This window comes from Ranitomeya imitator, chromosome 9 (genome assembly GCF_032444005.1).
Source record: "Ranitomeya imitator isolate aRanImi1 chromosome 9, aRanImi1.pri, whole genome shotgun sequence".
Taxonomy (NCBI): domain Eukaryota; kingdom Metazoa; phylum Chordata; class Amphibia; order Anura; family Dendrobatidae; genus Ranitomeya; species Ranitomeya imitator.
Window position 1 is genome coordinate 36,739,443 of NC_091290.1, and position 25,265 is coordinate 36,764,707.

The 25,265-nt window shown below is 42.9% G+C and overlaps 1 protein-coding gene across 1 annotated transcript in view; it reads right to left on the reverse strand.

Moving 5' to 3' along the window:
* Window positions 1-25,265, reverse strand: part of PLCB3 (phospholipase C beta 3) — a 104,478-nt gene that overhangs the window by 30,677 nt on the left and 48,536 nt on the right. Inside the window, exons 2-14 of the mRNA XM_069738792.1 lie at window positions 18,962-19,039; window positions 13,333-13,401; window positions 10,290-10,430; window positions 10,105-10,184; window positions 9,925-9,978; window positions 7,419-7,494; window positions 6,619-6,719; window positions 4,746-4,912; window positions 4,531-4,677; window positions 4,281-4,438; window positions 4,111-4,193; window positions 3,262-3,346; window positions 2,533-2,713 (exon numbers count right to left, since the gene is read on the reverse strand). Coding sequence (XP_069594893.1) covers window positions 2,533-2,713; window positions 3,262-3,346; window positions 4,111-4,193; window positions 4,281-4,438; window positions 4,531-4,677; window positions 4,746-4,912; window positions 6,619-6,719; window positions 7,419-7,494; window positions 9,925-9,978; window positions 10,105-10,184; window positions 10,290-10,430; window positions 13,333-13,401; window positions 18,962-19,039 — 1,420 coding nt within the window. The remainder of the gene's footprint in view (window positions 1-2,532; window positions 2,714-3,261; window positions 3,347-4,110; window positions 4,194-4,280; window positions 4,439-4,530; window positions 4,678-4,745; window positions 4,913-6,618; window positions 6,720-7,418; window positions 7,495-9,924; window positions 9,979-10,104; window positions 10,185-10,289; window positions 10,431-13,332; window positions 13,402-18,961; window positions 19,040-25,265) is intronic.

A 25,265-nucleotide genomic window follows, 5' to 3' on the forward strand; every position in this document is an offset into this window, starting at 1 on the left:
GCTAAACCAAGAAATGAATGTTTAAACTTAAACCAGAAATATAGTTGCTCAAGTTTTTTCATCTGAAACATTTCCTGCATGACCCTGAACAAGTCAGATCCTACAGAGAAGGGCCACGGATTCATCATTTGCAACTTTTCTTTTTTTTTTTTGTCTTGAGGTATTTGCCCTTTTTTTTTTGCACCGAGTTCTTCAAAATAGAGCACACAAATAACGAATTTTGCGCAAAATAAAAAAAAAATGCTCTTTAATTCTTGTATTTAACTGGGGGTTTTTAACTGAAAAAAAAAAAAACACTGAAACACAAAATCCTTTAAAAAAATTTGTTGGGATTCTTTAATTGGCGCCGATGCAAAAAACTTACTTCAGGCAAGAACTTTGAATGGGATGTGTCAAAAAATACGTTATTTGGTAAAAGTTGCAGGAGAAGAATCTGTCTAAAACATCTGGATAAGCAAAGTTGAAGAGTAAAAAAAAAAAAGTAGCAAAAGTAGTAGAGAAAAACTATACTAAAAATAAAACAGAGTAATTTACTCTTACAGAAAACTGGGGGGGATAACAATTTATTGATGGCTTAGGCAAGGTCATTAATATCTGATAGGTGGGGGTGCGACACCCAACACCCCCGCCAATCAGTTGTTATTAGCGCCGGGGGCGGCCGAAAGATCTGAGATGTTGCTGGAACTCAGCACCTTCATCAAAACTACAGAGGCAGTGGCCCGGTACTGCAGATCCACCTCCTACACAGAGGAAATGATGGATCTGTTGTGTTGTGGCTGCATCTGAGAACTTTTGGCCGCCAGCGGTAACAGCCGTTTGGCGGGAGGTGGCGGGTGTCGTACCTCCATCGATCAAATATTGATGTCCAATCTTAACGATTGGCCATCAATAAAAAAAAAAGTAGTAGCCAACACCTTTAACCCCTATCTGACCTCGGACGGGATAGTACGTCCAAGGTCAGATCCCCTGCTTTGATGCAGAGCTCCGCGGTGAGCCCGCATCAAAGCCGGGACATGTCAGCTGTTTTGAACAGCTGACATGTGCCTGTAATAGGCGCGGGCAGAATCGCGATCTGCCCGCACCTATTAACTAGTTAAATGCCGCTGTCAAACGCAGACAGCGGCATTTAACCACCGCTTCCGGCCGGGCGGCCGGAAATGACGTCATCGCCGACCCCCATCACATGATCGGGGGTCGGCGATGCGTCTCCATTGTAACCATAGAGGTCCTTGAGACCTCTATGGTTACTGATCGCCAGTGGCTGTGAGCGCCACCCTGTGGTCGTCGCTCACAGCACACCTGCATTTCTGCTACATAGCAGCGATCAGCAGATCGCTGCTATGTAGCAGAGGCGATCGTGCTGTGCCTGCTTCTAGCCTCCCATGGAGGCTATTGAAGCATGGCAAAAGTAAAAAAAAAAAGTTGAAAAAAATGTTAAAAAAATAAAAAAAATATAAAAGTTTAAATCACCCCCCTTTCGCCCCAATCAAAATAAATCAATAAAAAAATATCAAATCTACACATATTTGGTATCGCCGCGCTCAGAATCGCCCGATCTATCAAGTAAAAAAAAGCATTAACCTGATCGCTAAACAGCGTAGCGGGAAAAAAATTCGAAACACCAGAATTACGTTTTTTTGGTCGCCGCGACATTGCATTAAAATGCAATAACAGGCGATCAAAAGAACGTATCTGCACCGAAATGGTATCATTAAAAACATCATCTTGGCACGCAAAAAATAAGCCCTCAACCGACCCCAGATCACGAAAAATGGAGACGCTACGAGTATCGGAAAATGGCGCATTTTTTTTTTTTTTTTTAAGCAAAGTTTGGAATTTTTTTTCACCACTTAGATAAAAAATAACCTAGTCATGTTAGGTGTCTACGAACTCGTACTGACCTGGAGAATCATAATGTCAAGTCAGTTTTAGCATTTAGTGAACCTAGCAAAAAAGCCAAACAAAAAACAAGTGTGGGACTGCACTTTTTTTGCAATTTCACCACACTTGGAATTTTTTTCCCGTTTTCTAGTACACAACATGCTAAAACCAATGATGTCGTTCAAAAGTACAACTCGTCCCGCAAAAAATAAGCCCTCACATGGCCAAATTGACGGAAAAATAAAAAAGTTATGGGTCTGGGAAGGAGGGGAGTGAAAAACAAACACGGAAAAACGAAAAATCCCACGGTCATGAAGGGGTTAATTTCGAATTCATAATACACAGAACATCTCATTTATTCCAAAGCTTACAACTTAAATCGATGCCAATAAAACCGCCATTGTATAGAGCAAGTCTGAAGTTACCACTAGAAACACATTACGGTACTTGCACTACGAGGCAGGTGCATAAACATTAGATATTGGACGGCAGAACCTGCTGCAACGTAGTCTCTAATGACTCCTTATGGAAAGAAAAAACACAAGTTGGATTTTTCAGCTGTTTTCCTATGTTTTTCCCAAAGCGGAAACCCCTCCAGCACTGTAGCCAACAGAACGGAGACACCGAGCGCACACAGGGTGAGTCTCGTACCAGCAGCGGGCGACTCAGACACACTGGAGGAATCGCTGTACGTGTTGGACGGCTGCTCGCTGACTCTCCTTTTCACGCTGCCCTCGGAGCCTTTTCCCCCTACTCGGTGCCTCTTTTTGTTCTTGACTAGGATCTTACCCAAGAGTTCTTGAGGGCTCGGGAGAGTAAATCCTGGCTGGAGCTAAAGAAAAGAATACGGTAGATACGTGAGGAGCAAGCAGAAGATGGATAAGCAAATGTGCAAGAACCAGGAGCCCGGAACCGTGCCGGCCCAGGAACCAAGTGACGGTGAAATCGTCCAATTCCGGAGCAGATGTGGAGCAACATGGATGGATGGGTCTGAGCTGTTCAACATTAGGCCACACGGTTATATAAGATGTGGCCAAGGTGCCGACACGAGTCACGACCACCAGCCACTCACCGACTACTAAACTGTCTCATAATCAAAAGTTAGAAAACTTCTTAACTTTTAAAATAAGGTCTTACACACATCATCATAAGTAGTATGACTTCTACTACGGTTCTGCGACAGATAAGAAAAATAAAAAAACACAAGCGAATAAATTGTCCAAAAACGACAACATTCCTGATGTCACCAACGCAAAGGTGACGATAAAAGAATGAAAGATCATATCAGTAAGAATGCCAAAAAAGTGAAATGTCAGCCCATGATGAGAATGAGAAGCGGAGCGTGAGGACAATGTAGCGAGGGAGAACACATCTCCTTACAGGATATTTCTCCAGCGGTTCTATTAGGAGCGCGTCTCCAAAGATGTTCCTGCAATACTCCGCCATCTTCGCTTGTTGCTTCGCACTTTAGAAAGAAAAAAAAAAAAAGAAAAAGATTTTAGGTTTCAAAAAACACAAAGAAAGTCTGAGCAGACAACATAAAAATGACAAGGAATCATAACAGGAACGTGTCACCAGAAAATGACCTATTGTTTAAAATCAGTGTCTTGTGTTAAAAGTATTTTTTTACTTAATTTTTGGCAATTTTTTATTTTGTATTGTAGAGTTTGAAAGGGTTAGAAAACATCCTATGAGATCTGAGAGTGTCATACACGTCTATTCAGAGCTATCAGAGGATTTGGATTCGAGTTTCCAAGGCAAATTCATCCCCAAGTTGACAAATTGGAATTTCAGAAGATTACTAGACTAGTGATTACGAGAGATGGTACGAGTCTATTAGCAGGACCCAGTCCAGCGGTCAGGTCAGTAATGGACGGGCGCCCCAAGAATCACCTCTTTTCTGACGGTTTCCCCGCCTCCTGTTTTGTTTAGCTGGACTGCCGTGACTTAGTTGTTACGGCGTGATGCACATGTGAGGTCGCCCCCTGACCGCCTAATCGAAAGAAGAGATGTTGGCAGGTAGGAGGCAGCTTGCTGGATCTCACCAAGTGGCCACGTATTACCGAAATGACTGCTGGACCAAATCTTGAAAATTGATTGGCACCACCTCTAATGGTCACGACTCATTATTGCTTTTTTACCAAAGTGTAGCACTTAAGTTCCCTATGGACGCATCCCAAAAGATAAAACTTGAGGCCTAAACATGTAGAAGTTATAAAGTACACTTACGAGTCAACATGGTTCTCAAATGATAAGATTACTGGGAACGGGGAGGTTTTGAAGGCACTTTCGGCAATGGCTTCAATGACTTCCTGTAATAAAATAGGAGGACCGTAGGGTAAAAAAGAAACATGATATAAGAAGAACAAGGAGGCACAGATATACTGTATATAATATACCTTAAAGGGTATCTCGGTGGTCATAGTGAAACCATGAGTAATAAAGGGCTCTTCATCTTGGGGACGCCCCTTCCAACAGTCCAACTCAATGCAGCGACACCCGGTGAGCAGAACTTGACGGTATATCTCCACGGAGGAGTTCCCGGTGAGCTGCCCAGCTGTACAAAAGGGACAGGACACGAAAAAACAGATGATGGCATGTAAAATCAGAATAGCAGCCGTGTGTGTGCCCGAGCCCTGGGCCTCATACCAGTGAGGTAGGTGTTGTGAGAGGAGTTGATAAAGTAGCTGGTGAGGGGTTGCGTCATATCATCACTTAGATCCAGGGCCTCCGGCGGCACAATGCTGTTCTCATCCCCACCGAGGAAGCGACTAAAGCCTTCCATGGACATCTGGTCTGTAAGGAAGAGAACGTTCAGGCGGCTGAAGGACGGATAGTCCTTCCACACTGGTTTTCAGACTCACCCCGCTCTAGAAACTGTCTGTTGGGCTCATATTTCTCGATGAGCTGGCGCACCTGGTCCCTCTTTAGCGGTGGGAAAAGGATTTCATTGAGTCTTGGATCTCTCTGCTTCTGGTTTATGAAATCCATCAGTTGCTCAATATTTAAGTACGGTTTCCCTTTAGCGCCACTGGGTATGAAATAAAAGAAGTAAATGAGGGTATATTTACGAAGACTCCAAAATTGAAAAAGAAAACGAGGATTCTGGATTAGGTCGAAATCAGAACATTTTTACAGTCGTCATCACCTCTATGGTACGGTGGCGACCGTGACATCTCCTGCCTGGGACACGGGTGTATTAGGACAGCAGGGATGCCCACGATGGACACTAGACTTTTGATCCATTCAATTTCTAATGCTTGATGATGGCCATTAGGTAGAAAACAAGGGTGAATGGAAAAACAAAAACAACTAATCTGCCATTGTGGGATTTCTTTTTTTAAGTCATGCACCATAAGGTTAATTTCATTCCTCTTTATTACGTAATTAAAGGCCATAGGGATATTATATTTATTTCTTTATGATTTAGTACTTTTCCTAACAAACAGCGTTTTAGGGCTTCAATTTCTAAGATCCCTAACTTTAAAAAAAAAAATCACTAATAAGTGAAAGCTTGTTTTTTTGCAGTATATTTTTGGTGTACATAAAATGTATTGTTTGATTTTTAGTTTTTTTATGGGGTAAAATATGCAACTCTGATATTTTTTTTTTATTGCCACAAGGAATGAGATTTAATAATTATTGGTAATTATACGAGTAGGTATGGTAATTAAAAATCCAAAATTCAAAAATTGGCAAAATACAACGCCCTGCAAAAAAAAAATAAAAAAAATCTTAGTGATTCCTCCATTGATCTTGTTTTATTTATCCTAACGTGTCAGATATTCGAGACTTTTCTTTGGCAAAATTTCTAAAGCCTCCCTATACACATTCGATAGCTGTTGGCCAAATGATCCTTCAGTCAACAGCCATGTCTTCTAACAATCTGTGCACATGAGCACTCGGCTCGGAGAAATCAGATCGTTCCTGTGTTCTCTTTAATAAGAGTGCCGCTATCAGACTCCTATGGTGGGGGCTTATCTCCAGGGAGAACATAAGGATCAGCCGCTGAAATTCAGCAGGCTGGATCCTTCTCTGGTCCTCTGGTATGTTGAATTTCAGAATCAGGGGGCCCCCATACATAGGACAGAGGGAACATAAAGACCTGTCCCCCAAAGTAACTGTTGGAAAGTTCACTTTCAGAATAAATTCTGGACTTGTTGATATATGAGGGTGACCAAAGAGGGTGAGGGTGATCAAAGAGTGGAACATGCTGGCACAAGAGGTGGTGAGTTCTCCTTCAATGGAAGTCTTCAAACAGAGGCTGGACAGACATCTGTCTGAGATGGTGTAGAGAGTCCTGCATTGAGCAGGGGGTTGAACACGATGACCCTGGAGGTCCCTTCCAAATCAACCATTCTACGATTCTATATGTTGAATCATTTTTGATTAAAAAAAAAGTTGATACAAGCTCAACCTACCTACTATAAAAAATCATGGATAAATAAAGAAGATGTGAAAAAGTGGTAAGAAAGAAAAAAGGTGAATATCAAACGGGTATGGTAAAGCTGGGCTTAAGAGTCGACTAGGATTTGGGAAAAGTAGCAGAAATGAAAAGACATTTCCCCTGATCTCATTGTTCTTATAATGGGAAATATTGTTTATTGCCCATGGTCAGATTTACAATTTCAGACAAAAACAAAACAAAACACCAAAACAATATAATTTAATTAAAAAAACACTAACAAATTCCACATAAAAAAAAAACAACAACTACTGCATAAAAACACAACTTACAGCTCCAGTAAGATCTTATCAATGTCCGGACGAAGGCATAATTTATTCAGAAACCTTTCGAAAATGTCAAGTGTGAATTCTTCCGGCTTGATGGACTCACTCTAACAGAAGACATAAAGTGGCCAATGTGTGAAAAACGAATGGCGGAAGTAAAAAGTAAGAGTTGGTGCGAATGAACTAGGAGGATTCGGACTGTAATCTTTGGCCGGTGGATTGGAGACCTAAAAACCGCCTACTACCTTTTTTTTTTTTGGATTAGTTGGCCTGGAGGATGCACATGTGACGGTACGCCAGGCTGACTAATCAAAAGAAGAGCCACGGATTGCGGGAGGTAGGTGGTGGTCCTCAGGGCTCCCATACAGTAGGTACAGATTACAGACGTGGTCGGATTGGGTCCGGGGAATCGATTTGCACCAACTCTAGAAAAAAAACCATTGAAATGCTCTCAAGCATACACATATATCAGTCATTGTCACCAATACTAGTGGAAGAGACGATGGCAGTTGGGTGGTAGCTAAAGTGTGGTACCATCAGAACTGCCCCGATCCCTGCACTCTGACGTCCTGTCAAGCCGATCATTCCCAACAACCCCAATAAATCACATTTCCGTAGGATTTGCTTTCATTGATTGTAAAAGGGAAACATGCACTGGAGTAATCACTCAGTCCTAACATGCCATTCCAAAATGCCGTTTTCCAGGAAAACTATTTTAAGGACATTTTTTTTTTTTACAACATCTGGAAAAAAAAAAAAAAACACGAGTCCCTATGGCTTTAAACGTTTTCATCGTCATATCCTACCCTGTTAAAGTTCAGCCCGCAGGATTCCAGGGCGGTTTCCACTCGCTTCTTGTCTGCCGCAAACATCTTCAAGATACTAGAAAAGAATGGATGTCGCTTGTAGAAATGGTTAAACAAAGTGGGCAGCTTTGTAGTGTACAGAAAAAGAAAAAAAAAGACAGAGGTGACCACTAACGGAGGGGTAGAAACTAACGTCACAGGGGTAAAGTGATGGACTCGGGTAGATTTACAGCAGGCGAAATAAGTATTGAACACGTCACCAATTTTCTAAGTAAATCTATTTCTAAAGGTGCTATTGACATGAAATTCTCAACAGATGTCGGTAACAACCCATCCAATCCACACAGGCAAAGAAATCACCATAGATGTCCATAAATTCTACCATGATGTGACCAATGATTTACATCTCCAGTGTGCCCAATAAAGCCATCATTCCGGTGCACGTACATTGTGTCACATTTATAAAACAGGTTATCCATTACTCTGAAAATGATGACCTACCCCGGGATAGGTCATCAATATCACACTGACGGGGGTCCAACACCCGTCACCCCCACCAATCAGCTGTTAACAACTAAGGATATATCAATATCACAGTAGTGGAAAACCCCTTTAAAAAGGAATTGTGAGCGACTATTAATCTACAATCCTCCAAACCATTTATACAAACTGTGTAGTTTTTCAAAAGAGAAACTCATTGATTCCCTTATGACCCTAAAGTGCTGTTCTGCAGCGAGAAATTGGGTTTTGAAGTTCATTCTGGAAGTGCATTGGTGCGTGAGGATGCACTCACTACCAGCACCGTACAGCTTCCCTGCATCCGCTGTTTTCCCTACCTAGCAGCACTTTACAGTATCTCTGCATCTGCTGTTTTCCCTGCCCATCATTTTACAGCTTGACTGCAGCCGCTGTTTTACCTTCCTAGCAGCACCTAACAGCTTCTCTGCATCCGCTGTCTTCCCTATATAGCAGCACCTTACATCTTCTCTGCATCCGCTGTTTTCCCTGCCTAGCAGCACCTTACAGCTTCTCTGCATCCCCTGTTTTCCCTACCTATAAGCACCCTACAGTGTCTCTGCATCCGCTGTTTTCCCTATATAGCAGCACCTTACAGCTGTTCTGCATCCGCTGTTTTCCCTGCCTAGCAGCACCTTAGTGTCTCTGCATCCGCTGTTTTCCCTGCCTAGCAGCACCTTAGTGTCTCTGCATCCGCTGATTTCCCTGCCTAGCAGCACCTTACAGCTTCTCTGCATCCGCTGATTTCCCTGCCTAGCAGCACCTTACAGCTTCTCTGCATCCGCTGTGTTACCTTCCTAGCAGCACCCTCTCCTCCTACCAGCACCCTCTCCTCCTACCAGCACCCTCTCCTCCTACCAGCACCCTCTCCTCCTACCAGCACCCTCTCCTCCTACCAGCACCCTCTCCTCCTACCAGCACCCTCTCCTCCTAGCAGCACCCTCTCCTCCTAGCAGCACCCTCTCCTCCTAGCAGCACCCTCTCCTCCTAGCAGCACCCTCTCCTCCTAGCAGCACCCTCTCCTCCTAGCAGCACCCTCTCCTCCTTGCAGCACCCTCCCCTCCTTGCAGCACCCTCCCCTCCTTGCAGCACCCTCCCCTCCTTGCAGCACCCTCTCCTCCTTGCAGCACCCTCTCCTCCTTGCAGCACCCTCTCCTCCTTGCAGCACCCTCTCCTCCTTGCAGCGCCCTCTCCTCCTTGCAGCGCCCTCTCCTCCTTGCAGCGCCCTCTCCTCCTTGCAGCGCCCTCTCCTCCTTGCAGCGCCCTCTCCTCCTTGCAGCGCCCTCTCCTCCTAGCAGCGCCCTCCCCTCATTGCAGCGCCCTCTCCTCCTTGCAGCGCCCTCTCCTCCTTGCAGCGCCCTCTCCTCCTTGCAGCGCCCTCTCCTCCTTGCAGCGCCCTCTCCTCCTTGCAGCGCCCTCTCCTCCTTGCAGCGCCCCCTCTCCTCCTTGCAGCACCCTCTCCTCCTTGCAGCACCCTCTCCTCCTTGCAGCACCCTCTCCTCCTTGCAGCACCCTCTCCTCCTTGCAGCACCCTCTCCTCCTTGCAGCACCCTCTCCTCCTTGCAGCACCCTCTCCTCCTTGCAGCACCCTCTCCTCCTAGCAGCACCCTCCCGTGGCTGATTGACAGGTCAGTAGCCAGTGACGCAGAACAACCTGTCAATGAGCCAGAGGCGGGTGCAGATAGGTGGGGAAAACAGCAGAAGCAGAGAAGCTGTAAGTGCATCCTCTCGCCCCCCACGCATTTCAAAACACAATGTCTCGCTGCTGGAACTTTGGGGTCATAAAGGGATTGAAAGGATTATCTTTTAAAGGGTTACACAGTCATATAGATGGGGGATTTGAAAATTGGCTCTCTCATTTTTTAGCCAAAAATGCATGCATTTAAATAATATTAATGTGCAAAAGGTGGATAATCCCTTTAACGAGCCTTATTGTTAATCACAGTAGGAAAGTCATATTTTTTCGGAAGTAAGAGGTTGCATCACTCACTTCTTCACTGGGATCCTTCCATCCTGATTGACCTGGAGTTTTAGTTTGGTGTATCTGAGACAAGAAGAGACAAAAGTATCATTGGTGTAAACCATCCTGTAGTGATAAAAAGAGGCAAATCCAGAAGCGTGAGGGGTGTGGGAGCAATGCACAGCGCTCGGGAGAGGTGGGAGCGCTTACGCCTTTTGCAGGAATGTGTTCCGAGATGAATTTTGTGCTAAAATATTCGTCGCCAATTTGAAAAGTCCGTCTGTCCAAATCTGCAAAAAATGCAAGCAGGAAAAAAAAATATATATATATATTAAAAAAAAAAAACGTACAGGAAATCAATTGCAGGCACCGTGCACACATCCGCAGCGCAGTACCTTCGCCGTGTCCTCCTGAACGGCCATAAAATTCAGGAAGTTGATATTCACAAGGTCGCTCCCATACACTACGGTTACCAGCTTGTCTTCAGGGCGCTGCTCAGATCCTGCAAATCCTAAGATTTCGCGCATACGAGAGTCCTAGAACAAAACAAATAGAAAAATAAAGATTTTTTTTTTAGTGGGTGATATATTTATTAATGTAACTTGCTTATATAGCGCCATCATATTCCGCAGCGCTTTACAGACATCACTGTCCCCGATGGGGCTCACAATCTTAATTCCCTATCCGTATGTCTTTGCAATGTGGGAGGAAACCGGAGAACCCGGAGGAAACCCACGCAAACACGGAGAGAACATGCAAACTCCTTGCAGATGTTGTCCTTGGTGGGATTTGAACCCAAGACCCCAGAGCTGCAAAGCAACAGTGCTAACCACTGAGCCACCATACAGTGCTAACCACTGAGCCACCACACAGTGCTAACCACTGAGCCACCATACAGTGCTAACTACTGAGCCCCCATACAGTGCTAACTACTGAGCCACCATACAGTGCTAACTACTGAGCCCCCATACAGTGCTAACTACTGAGCCACCATACAGTGCTAACTACTGAGCCACCATACAGTGCTAACTACTGAGCCCCCATACAGTGCTAACTACTGAGCCACCATACAGTGCTAACCACTGAGCCACCATACAGTGCTAACCACTGAGCCCCCATACAGTGCTAACTACTGAGCCACCATACAGTGCTAACTACTGAGCCACCATACAGTGCTAACCACTGAGCCATCACACAGTGCTAACCACTGAGCCATCACACAGTGCTAACTACTGAGCCACCATACAGTGCTAACCACTGAGCCATCACACAGTGCTAACCACTGAGCCATCACACAGTGCTAACTACTGAGCCACCATACAGTGCTGACCACTGAGCCCCCATACAGTGCTAACTACTGAGCCCCCATACAGTGCTAACTACTGAGCCACCATACAGTGCTAACTACTGAGCCACCATAGAGTGCTAACCACTGAGCCACCATACTGCCCGGTATATACCTATACATGACACTGTTTTTCTCTGGCTCACAATTGCAGACCGTAAACTCCAAACACATGGAAAACCTTTACATCCATCTGTTACGTTGTACAAGAAATACATCAGATGACCCCACAGTGAGCAGTGCAAGATCTCCGCAGCAGCAGGGAGGAGGGACACTGAGGGGCTGTCAATCAGGATAGGTGGGCAGAGATTGAGTTTAAACTTTCAGTAAAGATTATACCGGCATTCTCACATGGATTGTCTAAGTAAGTACACTGGCCTCATCAGGTCTAAGGCATTTTTATCCCCTTCCGAGCACAGGAATCACAATAGAACACCCTACATTTTGGTCTGTATTAATGTTGCTGAGCTTGTTCCATACCCGGCAGATCTGCCAGCAACAGCACCATGGCTGCCATCTTATTCCTCCTATGAAGCCACAATATTTTTTTTTATATTTTCTTTTTTTCAACACTTTGTTTCATGTTTTTTTCTGTTTATTTTTTTTAAATTTTACATGCTTGGTATCAAGAAAATTGTGCTGACCTTGAGAATTACCGTAGATTAAGGGTATGTGTCCACGTTCAGGATTGCATCAGGATTTGGTCAGTATTTTACATCAGTATGTGTAGCCAAAACCAGGAGTGGAACAATTAGAGGAAAAGTATAATAGAAACATCTGCACCACTTCTGCATTTATCACCCACTCCTGGTTTTGGCTACAAATACTGACATAAAATCCTGACCAAATCCTGATGCAATCCTGAACGTGGACACATACCCTAACAGGTCATTTTAGTGCACAACAAACACCGGAAAAAAAATGAAAAAAACAAAACAAAAAAATAATGGCGGAATGGAGTTTATTTTTTTTTTTCACCATTTCAGGACATTACATAGTATAGTGAATGGTGTAATTGAAAACGACAAATCAAACCTCATGCGACAATGACGACAAAAAAAAGAGGAGGGGGGAAAAATGTTTCGGCTCTCAAAAGGACAGGGAAAAAAAATGAAATTGCAAAAATGAACACTGATCATGGCGAGTGGGGTTAATAATTTATACAGTTTGCATTGTGAGATCTGGAAACTTTAAAATAAATTAAATAAGTACGCCAGCTTCATCTGGTCTACAAGATCTACTTAAACGTTTAGGCAGTTTGTATTATGACGGATCCTATTTAAAGTGAACCCATCAGCTGATTCGTCAGAGACGGCCTCTGTTATTACATATTTTACCACGGTCGGGGACGAGGCGACTATATAATAGAGGATTTCCCCATCATGTCTTTTTTCGGTCCAGGTAAATTAATAGGTTGCTCCCTATGTGGGAAGCCGGAGGGGACCTGCCTCTTGGACTAGTCATCCAAGTCACCTCGTCCCTTTAAGTTAGCTTTCGGAGAGGAGTTTTACACTGGTAGAACTGTAGTACTACTGCTCAACAACAGATGGCGCCAAAACTCTGCAGAAAAGACCTGACACCCTCTTTAATAAGTGGTTTCCTTCTCATTGTGAAACCTGGTTATTAGGGGCCTGTCACACAAGGATCCTCACCGCCTCTTGCCAGCAGTTCATTATGTCAGCGATCTGCTTCCTACACGTCTCTGCATTGACCTCATTTTAATTCACAGGCAAGTTGTTAGTAATTAAAAATAGTATTAAAGGGACTTTTTTAATAGAACTTATATGCATGTATTTGGGGCTACAAATCATTTTTGCAATTCGGTTTTATTAAAAGTTTTGCACCGTTTTGGATTTGTCCTAGACTTTTTGGGACCCAACAGTCCCATAGACAATGAGCATATGCACCACCACTCCATTCAGTGCGGCGCTCTGCAGAGGCGGGGGATCCACAGTCCTGTATTTCGGGGGCCCACAATCAGTAAGTTATCCCCTTTTCTAGGGATTACCAAATTGGGAGTAACCTCTTAAGATCGTACATGACTTTACAATCATTGAAGATTTATTGGCGTTAGATACAAGCACCGTCCTTACCTTGGGAATTTTGGCATATTTCCCCGTCCGAGTGTCTCTTATTAGAGTGATATCGAGAATATCAACTTCCTGCGAGTGTAGGAAAAAGAGAAAAAGATTAGAAAGAAGCAAGATATCTCCGCCATGCACCACGGATGCGGTCGGTCCCATCACACGCTCCGCATGACGTTGTCCTGCTGTAGATAAGTCGGACATCTAGATAAGTAGAAGTCTCATGTCTCCTCGGACATCTACTTATCTAGAAGTCTCATGTCTCCTCGGACATCTACTTATCTAGAAGTCTCATGTCTCCCCTAACCTCCCGCCCAAGGAAATTGGCCAAGAAACTGACACATGAAAGAAGGGTACAGAATATTAGCACTATTTAACCCTTGTGAAACCATGTACACAGCTAGTAGGGTTTAGCGTTGAGGGATCAACAACAACGTCTAAAACTGGTGGACAAATAGGTGTCGGGAGCCGGAGAGAGGAACGTGCGCTGGACACAGGAGATTGGGTTACACAGGGGATACTAATGGTTCTTCGGAATAAGGAGGAAGGATAAAGGGAAATGTCGCAGCAAAGGATGAACGCTGTAGGAAAGATTCCAAAAAAATGGGAAGAGTGATGGGATGGTGGACCGTGGACAGAAGTTACAGATTAGACCGCGGTCACGTCGGTCACGGCACCACTTATCTTGGAGACAAAGGAGAGGCACGCGGCTTGTAGGCATGAAATTGTTAGCAGATGCCAGGTTGTAACAATGAAAAGGGCTGTCTGGTTTACAAAAATCCATTTTCCAATATCCTGAGACCCCCGCTCGCGTGCCAGAGATTCTCATCTACGGAGGACTCATTGTAAATGAGAGGCCATTAAATCAATGACGATTTGGTTACAATGCTGTAATAGAGACTTATGGACGGACGACAGCGAGTCCCCATGGCCCCTCCATACATGTGGACTTGTGTTCACACAAAGGAGAAGGGGAGTAAAGACCCCCAGGCACATTATTGTCAGCCGAACCCTCCAATATCGGGGGGATAGGCCGAGGGGGTAATGTATATTTGGGCCTCTCGACTCCACCCGGAGAGACGATGTTAGGGAGAGAAGGATCTGACCCGACAAGTTTCAGTGGTCGACAACTTTTGCCCAGCTAAAAGCTACCTGCTCTGTATAGGGGCTTAAGAGGTTGCCCCCTATCAGTTAATGTTTATCACACAGTTTTCTATAAAACAAACCACGCTTTACTCACCTTCCCGGGGTTTACCATAAAGTTTCCAACACTGCTCCCGGCGTCCGGCATGGCTGCAGTGCTGACGCTACTTCGACAGCGCTGCAGCTAATCAGTGATCTCAGCAGCTCCGAATGTCTACTCTCTAAGAGCCGCTGAGCATATTCATTTTTTTCGACGTGATGTTAGCGCCGTAACCAATGCCAAACACCAGGAGCAACGGCGGAGACTTGACGGTCAACCCAGAGATGAAGAGTGCAGCACAATTTGTTTTTTTGCAGCAAACTGCGCCCAGGGAAGAATATTAACTGAAAGGGGACAACCCCATTAAGGCATGCTGCATGACCGGGGAATGTTCTGCTGCTGAGTGCACTTGGGTACAGAAATCATCAAGATCCACTGCTGGCAGCTCTTGTGGAATTGCCGACCAATGACGTCACAGATGTAATCAATGGGAGACAAGTCTGGAGATGCTGCAGACATGGGAGCACATTCAGGCCGCACAGGTACAGACGCACCAGCAACATGCGGCCTGGCATTGTCGTGTTGAAAAACGACTTTTGGGACACACTGGAGAAATGGCCGCACCATGGGTTTCACCACCAAATCAATGCAACTTGGAGCTGTTTGTGCACCTGGAATGAAGACTAGAGGGGTCCGGCTACTATACATTATGCCATCCCCACAACATAATCCCAGGAGCAGGACTTGTGTGAGATTCCCTTGTGTGGCTTCTTCATGGCGCTGCTCACATCGTTGCGTCCATGACAAAAGTGGCACTCATGGCTTAAAGCACCTTTATTACAGCCAACGTCATTGGTCAGCAATTGTAAAAGGAGCTGCCAGCGGCGGATCTTGATTGAACCTTCCTCAGATGACCGTTATTAACCTCAGTGATAGCAGCTGGGGCTGTAAGTGCTCACACGAGATGTTGCAAAAATATTGTTTCCATTTCCCCATCATTTGCAGATCAGTAACCTGTCTATCCATCCTGTGATTTCCAGAATTCCATGCCTTCTTCTTGGTGTTGCAATATACTCATTGGGATTTCTATGTGTTTTTTATACCATTTCGGACAGCAAGAAAAAAAATGGTCACAAAGGCAAGATGGAAAAAGCTTAATGCAGGTTCAAAAGAATTGCCAAAAAAAATAGCAAAAACCTGCATCTGTGGATCATTGTATATATACAAACTCATCCGCACGCAGAAGTACGAGCGCGCTCCCACCGTCCTTACAATCTGGCACGTTTCGCTTTGTCTACACATTCTCAGGGTTTGGTTAGGGAAACAGCGATTATCTCAACAGAGAACGTGGGGGTACTAGAGACCGAATATAAACACTTAACCCTGATCCCCCCGCCTTATCCTGACCTCCGCAGAGTCCATCCTCGGAAGGCAGGAGAAGACAGAGCGGGCAGAGAAGGTAGCAGAGGAGAAAGGAATCAGGAAAAGGAAAAGCGAAGGGACGAAAGAAAGGAAGAGGGAAATAGTGTGAGAGAGGTAAGGAGAGCGTGAGAGGCCGTGGGAAAATGAACGCGTTCATCCGGCATCCAGATGTAGAGGAGGGGTGGGGGCCCGACTGGACATATCCAGATGTGTCAGAGGCTCGTACAGCACGGGGGAAGTTGGACAGAGGAACTTTTCGAGGGTCTGTAGAGAAACAGACAACAGAACAGGAAGGGAACCTCTAGTTCCAGAAACATATATCTTTTTATTCAGGTCTGATCTCCAAAACCCCCAACGTTCAGGACGAGGCTGCTACAGCACTGGTTACAGCATTCATTCCTGTTTTTCCCCTGCTATACCCAAAAGCTGAAAATGGGCAGTAGCAAGAATACTGCAAACTTCTAGATAAGGGTGGACTCCTACTGATGAAAGCTGATGATGTGTCTCTGTGACCAGTCAGAAGTTTTTTGTAACTGATTTAACACTCTTCACATATGGAACTGTATTGTGGTTATATAGGACAGTGTCCTATAAGAAAAAAAAATGACACCTTTTTTGTAGAGATCCGATGTGCCAGTCATGAGAAATCTAAAGTAGAAGTAATATGCAAATCAGGCTGGAAGTGCACAGGGGGCGTGTCAGTGCACTTGGAAGCAGCAGGTTAAGAGAACTTACCACCTGATTTACAAGCTAAGTTTCTCATGATTGGCACATCCGATCTCTACAAAAAAAGGTATCATTTTTATTATGGGACAAGCACCTTCACAGCCATACCATACTTTCTTATGCAAAAACATGGTGAAATGTTTCCTTTAAATAACATTTGAGCATACCAAACCCAAAAAAGTATTAGGCGGCACAAAGTAGAATCAGGAGAACGACAATAGTTTGAGATGGGATATATAAAAGTATACAGAAACCTGCAGTTAAAGGGAATAGGGGAAAGGGGAGTTATCCTGGTTGTATAAAAATTGGGTTCTGATCAGTACCGAATTTTTGTTTTCGTTTATTACATTATCTACATAGTAATAGAAGACTCATATCACTGACAGAGGCAGATTCCACTAACCTAATAACTAATAGTTTGTTGTTTTTTTTAATTAATAGCTCTGCATACATTGCAAATGTGATCAGAGGCCTAGAAATATACTTTTCCAGAAAACAGCGCCACTCTGGTCTACAGGTCGTGTATATTATTGCAGCTTGGTGCTATTTGTGCAAAACAACAGACTAAATATTAAATCAAAATATTAAGAGATAAATACATACATCTTTTTTTTTTAGCTCATGCACCATCTGGGAAGCTCAGATCTATGTCACTACCAATCTAGTCTTCATGCATTGGAATTACGGCATTCATTTCACTAGCCCAACATTTATGGCTTTGAGTATGGACTGCAAGTCCGGACTATCTACTGGTCTTATGACCCAAACTCAACAGCCTCATAGGCATACATGAAGCTATTGCGTTTGGGACAGGAGACCCGCGACCAGTCCGGACATGGCGGTCAGTACTTGTACCGTAAATGTTGGACTTGTGAACTTGGCCTAACACTTTTGATCTTCCGTTACCTTTAAGAAAATTAATAAGATAAGACTAAGATAAAAAAAAAGAAAATTATTAAGCAGTAACGGCCATTAGATGGACAGGCAGGCACTGGGACCGCAAGAACCTCTAATGCCCCCAATAAAAAAAAATCTCAATATCAAAGTTTCCTTGACCCTGAAGGCATGCAATGGCGGAAAGGGGACACAGCAGAATTTTAGCTTTTCAGTGCAGCAAAATGTTAAAATTGAATAAAATGTGAAGTACAAAGCTGGAAAACAAAGCAAGCGGCTCACTGACCGTTAGGTAACTTTACTGTATAATGCACATATAGGAAGCAACACAGATCATGGAAAGAGATGATACAAGAGAAGCCTGCTGAGATACCAATAGATCGGGTGCGGGTACCTCTGTCACCATGAGATAACACAGCAAGATGGATCAGTTACAACATATCAGACAGGAGAATACTGTGGAGGCTCTCCATACAATAGGGTCACCCATTTCTGCTGGTAGGACCTGACATGGTGTGGTTACCTTCATGGGAGGCCATCATCATAAAATGATCTATTGTTTAAATCAATGTTTTTTGTTTTTTTTTTATTGTTGCCAATTTTTTCCCCATATCATAATCTGTATAAAAAAAAAATAAAGAACACTTTTCAGATTGGCCACTAGGGCTCTTTTAGACTCTAATTTACTGTTTCAGGAAACAACACCTATACTAATTTTTTATGTGAAATTGATTTTAGAACAAAAAGTTGGCAATGTTTTTTTTCTATATCACAATCTTTATTAAAAATAAAAATTATAAAATATTGTCATTTTTACACCGGCAAATATAAACTCGAACTTTCTGTTTCAGGAAACAACACATGTACATAGATAGATTCAGAGCCAGTTCATTGAGGCCATCTTTTGCATTGAAGTATCTAATGAGAGTGTGCAAAAGTCATTGTGAAGGGAGGATGTGCAGTGACATTGCCTATTGTGATTGGTGGATACTGTTTTATCATCTGTGTATACTAGTGTTGTTACCTGTCATTGTAATCCTGCCTCTGCTGATAAGGAACTTGCTGAAAACTTAAAAAAAAAAAAACAACTTTGACCAGTGTGACTAAATTGTGATATGAAAAAACAAAACATTGTCATTTTTGGTGGTGGTGCCTGTTTTATCAGCTGTGTCATAGAGGTGTTAACTGTCATGTAATCCTGCCTCTGCTGATAGCGAGCCTGCTGAAAACTCTATAAAAAATAAATAAAAAAAAATTATGTTATTAAAAAAAAAATGTCTTTTAAAAAAAAACGTAACAAAAAAATATGTAAATAGGTCATTTTATGATGATAGATTCCCTTTAAATTTGTCGTCACACCTTTTCCCATGGACTCAACAGCCTTGGCAAGGACAAAATGTCAGCGATGCTCACCATACTAGGGCAGGTCCAGTACAGATAATACCCCATGCTGTCCACACGAAGGGTCACCAAGGACTTAGTGCTGGTGTCCTGGAAAACAGAAAAGACAAGAGGAGCCGTGAGTCTACACAATCGGGAAGGTAAATATTAGACATAGGACACAAGTCATCAGACAGAGCTCAAATCCGAAGCCCCGATCTCCTGGTGGGGAAGAAGAAGCCATAAACAAGTGGTAGAGGTTTTATCCAAAGGCCGCAGATCCAGGAGAGGAGGGAAGCAGCGCTGCTCGCCAAGGAAGGTGTTATGTACAGACACAAGAACACGGAGGACTTCCTTCTATAAACACTGCCGAGAGCTCTTACTAACGAGAGGAAAAATACTACAGAAAAGAAGACATTCTCACTCCGTCTCTATAAACTCAGGCATAAATGAATATTCTCAGGCCAGAACCCTTCGGAGCATTTTTTTTTTTTTTTTAAGTGGAAAAAAAAAAATCTGCTTGAACTGGAACTTGTGTTTTTTTTTTTTACTGCAGTTTTTTTTTTATTCTGATGCAATTTCTGGAGCATTATTTTTTCCCGTTATTTTTTTTTCAGACTTTTGACCTCAACGTCAAGATTGGAGAGTTTTGAACAAGAAATCAGAGCCAAAAAACTGACCTGTAGTTTTTTTTTTTATTCATGGGGCGGTTTTTAAAACCATGTCAGAAAAAAAAAAAAACTCACAGTATGAACAATAATGAGGATTTCACAAATAAATCACCGGTTTAAGAAATTGTGGTAGTTTTTGACGTGGATTTTGGAGCGAATCAATTTCAAAATACAAGTAAAAAAAAAAAAAAAAAAATCCACAAACCTGTGTGAACATACCCTAAGCAAACGTGCGCGCGATGGGTTTTTCCTGCGTTTTGCTCTCCCAGTAAAATGAATGAGATTTCTGAAATCTCATGCACATGTTGTTTATTTTTTCCTTGGAGTTTCTAATTAGCAGCCTTGTCGATTATTTCAGGATTTTTCACCCATTCTAATAACTGGGGGAAAAACAACGAAAAAAATGCATGTTTTTATGCATTTTTTTCTGCCAAGAGACACATGTTGGATGCCAAAAAGTCCAAAACATACCCGGTTTTAAAATCTGCTTCAAAATCCTCATCAAAGAATATTCAAAGTGGTTTCTGATATGGATCCACTTCAAAATCCACATCGTGAAACTCGTGTGAACATACCCCAATTTTATTTTTAAGCTAGATTTTATAGATGTTCAAAAAACTCAATGGTGTTTACACAGACTTTTTTATATAGATTTTCATATAGAGTTTTTAAAGGTAGAGTTTTTCTTCTAGCTGAGAAATCCAAGCCAAAAGAAAAAACAAATTGCCGGTCATGATGAACTGTCCCTTATAAGCGAGATTTCACATTGAAAAGAGCATTTTAAGCAGTTGTGATGTGACCTGGTAGCAGAATCAGCTCCAAAATCCACATAAAAACAAAACCACAAATGTGAACACAACCTTAGAGAGCTCCTTACTGAGACTTCAGGCCATTTTTCAAACTTTAGAATGTTTCATCACTTTGTGGGTGATAACTCTGGAATGCTTTTATTTATACAGACGATTCTGAAAATGTTTTCTCCCTTTGACTCTATTCAGGTGACAAATTTTGGATGATATGTGTTTGATATCTATTTTTATTTAATATATATATATATATATATATATATATATATATATATATATATATATATATATATATATATATATATACCGTATATATATATTTATTATTTTTATTTTTTTTTTAATAAAAATAGATATTACATATACAGAAAATTAGGAAGAGTTAGCAGTGTTCAAAATCCACTTAAAGTAAGTCAGGAAGGAAGGAAAGGAAGAAAATAAAGAAAGAAAGGAAAGAAAATCAGTAAGGAAAGAAAAACTCAGGATGGATAGGAAGGAAATTAAGGACGAAGGAAAATCAGGATAGATAGAAAGAAAGGAAAGTTAGGATGAGAAGAAATGAAGGAAAGAAAGGATGAAAGAAAGTCACGATAGGAAGGAAGAAAGAAAGGAAAGAGTCAGGATAGGAAGGAAGAAAGGAAGGTAAGAAAAAAAGGAAAGAAAGTCAGGACAGGAAGAAAGAAAGATGAGGATGGGAAGAAATGAAGGAAAGAAAGGATGAAAAAAAATCAGGATAGGAAGAAAGGAAGGAAAAAAAGGAAAGAAAGACAGGATAGAAAGAAAGAAAGATGAGGATGGGAAGAAATGAAGGAAAGAAAGGATGAAAGAAAGTCAGGATAGGAAGGAAGAATGGAAGGAAAGAAAGAAGGAAAGAAAGTCAGGATCGGAAGGAAGAAAGGAAGGAAAATCAGGATGGAAAGGAATGAAAGTCTGGAAGGAAGGAAAGAAAGTCAGAAAGGAAGGGAAAGGAAGAAAAGAGTCAGGATGGTAGAGGAAAGAAGGAGGGATGGAAAATCAGGATGGAAAGGAATGAAGGAAAGGAAGGTAAGAAAAAAGGAAAGAAAGTCAGGACAGGAAGAAAGAAAGATGAGGATGGGAAGAAATGAAGGAAAAAAAGGATGAAAGAAAGTCAGGATAGGAAGGAAGAATGGAAGGAAAGGAAGAAGGAAAGAAAGTCAGGATCGGAAGGAAGAAAGGAAGGAAAATCAGGATGGAAAGGAATGAAAGTCTGGAAGGAAGGAAAGAAAGTCAGGAAGGAAGGAAAGGAAGAAAATAAAGAAAGAAAGGAAAGAAAATCAGTAAGGAAAGAAAAACTCAGGATGGATAGGAAGGAAATTAAGGACGAAGGAAAATCAGGATAGATAGAAAGAAAGGAAAGTTAGGATGAGAAGAAATGAAGGAAAGAAAGGATGAAAGAAAGTCACGATAGGAAGGAAGAAAGAAAGGAAAGAGTCAGGATAGGAAGGAAGAAAGGAAGGTAAGAAAAAAAGGAAAGAAAGTCAGGACAGGAAGAAAGAAAGATGAGGATGGGAAGAAATGAAGGAAAGAAAGGATGAAAAAAAATCAGGATAGGAAGAAAGGAAGGAAAAAAAGGAAAGAAAGACAGGATAGAAAGAAAGAAAGATGAGGATGGGAAGAAATGAAGGAAAGAAAGGATGAAAGAAAGTCAGGATAGGAAGGAAGAATGGAAGGAAAGAAAGAAGGAAAGAAAGTCAGGATCGGAAGGAAGAAAGGAAGGAAAATCAGGATGGAAAGGAATGAAAGTCTGGAAGGAAGGAAAGAAAGTCAGAAAGGAAGGGAAAGGAAGAAAAGAGTCAGGATGGTAGAGGAAAGAAGGAGGGATGGAAAATCAGGATGGAAAGGAATGAAGGAAAGGAAGGTAAGAAAAAAGGAAAGAAAGTCAGGACAGGAAGAAAGAAAGATGAGGATGGGAAGAAATGAAGGAAAAAAAGGATGAAAGAAAGTCAGGATAGGAAGGAAGAATGGAAGGAAAGGAAGAAGGAAAGAAAGTCAGGATCGGAAGGAAGAAAGGAAGGAAAATCAGGATGGAAAGGAATGAAAGTCTGGAAGGAAGGAAAGAAAGTCAGGAAGGAAGGGAAAGGAAGAAAAGAGTCAGGATGGTAGAGGAAAGAAGGAGGGATGGAAAATCAGGATGGAAAGGAATGAAGGAAAGGAAGGTAAGAAAAAAGGAAAGAGTCAGGACAGGAAGAAAGAAAGATGAGGATGGGAAGAAATGAAGGAAAGAAAGGATGAAAGAAAGTCAGGATAGGAAAGAAGAATGGAAGGAAAGGAAGAAGGAAAGAAAGTCAGGATCGGAAGGAAGAAAGGAAGGAAAATCAGGATGGAAAGGAATGAAAGTCAGGAAGGAAGGGAAAGGAAGAAAAGAGTCAGGATGGTAGAGGAAAGAAGGAGGGATGGAAAATCAGGATGGAAAGGAATGAAGGAAAGAAAGAAAGTCATGACAAAAGGAAGGGAAGGTCAGGAAGAAAGGGAAAGGAAGGAATGAGTCTGGATGAGAAGGAAGGAAAGAAAGAAAAAGGAGGAAAGAAAGGAAAAGGAGGAAAGAAAGGGAATAAAAGAAAGGAAATAAAGGAAGGCAAATTTTATGCAGGAATTATTTGTTATAAGTCTAATAATAATTGTGCAAATTTGTAATCAATTTTTTGGGGGCACAAATTCAAAACTCCCATAAATCACTCTGGGACACACCAAAGTGATTAAAACAGCATCAGGATGTTTTCTGCCCCTCTTCAGATGTTTTACTAAAATTCAAGGAAAAATGAGGTGAGGTTTAAGAAAGAATTTCTTTGGTAGATATTCAATAATCTGTTTTTCTGTAATACATCAGCTGCTGGAGAAATGTAATAGAATATTTATTACTCTGATTCTGCAGTTTTTGGAAACATCCCATACACGGCCCTAGAGACGCACGACCACCTTGTGAGTTTTCTGGTTCCTTTTTCTTAGGATGTATTTTCAGGCGATTCCAATAAATTCTTTAAAACACCTGATGAGGTCAAAGTACTCACGACACTCCTAGCTACATTCTTTAGTTTCTAGTGTTGCTTCTTATTTTTTTGGCACCTCAATTTTGTAAAGACCTTGAGGTGCCAAAACATAAAAAAACACAACCCTGGAAACTACACCCTTAAAGGGACACTGTCACCAGAATTTGGAGGGAACAATCTTCAGCCATGGAGGCGGGGTTTTGGGGATTTTGATTCACCCTTTCCTTACCCGCTGGCTGCATGCTGGCTGCAATATTGGATTGAAGTTCATTCTCTGTCCTCCATAGTACACGCCTGCACAAGGCAAGATTGCTTTGCGCAGGCGTGTACTACGGAGGACAGAGAATGAACTTCAATCCAATATTGCAGCCAGCGGGTAAGGAAAGGGTGAATCAAACACCCAAAAACCCCGCCTCCATGGCTGAAGATTGTTCCCTCCAAATTCAGGTGACAGTGTCCCTTTAAAGAATTTACCGTATGTAGGAGTGCTGTCAGCATTTTGACCTCCTGGAGGTTTCTAAGAATTTGTTAGAATCGAGTTGTAGGTTGAAAGTATTGTTTGTTTTTTTTCTCATAATTCAAATTTTTTTCCAGGTAATTGCGAGAAAAATCAATCCAAACAAGATGGCGCAAACACCAGAAATGTACAGCACCTTGCGTTAAAAAATGAACTGTCCTTAGGTCATCAATACAGTAGCTCACGAGATGAGATCCTCAAGTTATCAATATCAAGTCGGTGGGGATCCGAAACCCGGAAACCCCACCCATCAGCGGATACATGCTCCGACCATGGCAAATTAGATTCTATTCAAGAGTATAAGGATAGGTCTTCATTATTAGATGAAACCCTTTAAAAGGAATCCCACAGCAGGGTTGTGCTATGTAATCTGAGCGCAGTATGATACAGGAGCAGAGACCCGGATTCCAGTGATGCATCAATTACTAGGCTATGTGTTGTCTCAAAATAATGAGTGTTTTATCAGCAGAAGATTATCACTGCAGGGCTACATGTGTTGTGCAATCTAGTCAACCTTCTCTGTGTAACCCCGCCCCCACCACTGATTGTATATTGATAGAAAATTGCCAATGTTCACAGCTGACAATCAGTGGTGTGGGCGGGGTTATACACAGCTCAGCTTTCCGAGGTCTGCTAGATCTGCAGCAGAGAAAACTGATTTTTATCACAACTGCTGCACCCAATAAACTAAGTGATACATCTGTTATGCACGTGTCCCAGATCCGATCTTTGCTCCTGTGACCTAGGCCCGCTGAACCCTGTGCTCCACATTGGGCTCTGCAGATGGCCCAGTGTGATCCCAAGTTATCATCAGCCTGGGTCTTTATAAGACCTACTAGGACACACACCTGTATCTTGGTATTAAGACTTTTGTGCTCTGGAGTCCTGTCGGCCTGCAGCCTCCAGAACCACTGCTATCTGTTCCCAGTGGTCCCCGTCCGCCTGCAGCCTCCAGGACCCTGCTACCTGTTCCCGACCCCCCATCCGCCTGCAGCCTCCAGAACCACTCCTACCTGTTCCCGGTGGTCTCCGTCCGCCTGCAGCCTCCAGGACCCCTGCTACCTGTTCCCAGTCCCCCGTCTGCCTGCAGCCTCCAGGACCACTGCTACCTGTTGCCGGTGGTCCCCGTTCGCCTGCAGCCCCCAGGACCCTGCTACCTGTTCCCAGTCCCCCATCCGCCTGCAGCCTTCAGGACCACTGCTACCTGTTCCCGGTGGTCCCCATCCACCTGCAGCCTCCTGGACCACTGCTACCTGTTCCCGGTCCCCTGTCCGCCTGCAGCCTCCAGGACTACTGCTACCTGTTCCTGGTCCCCTGACCGCCTGTAGCCTCCAG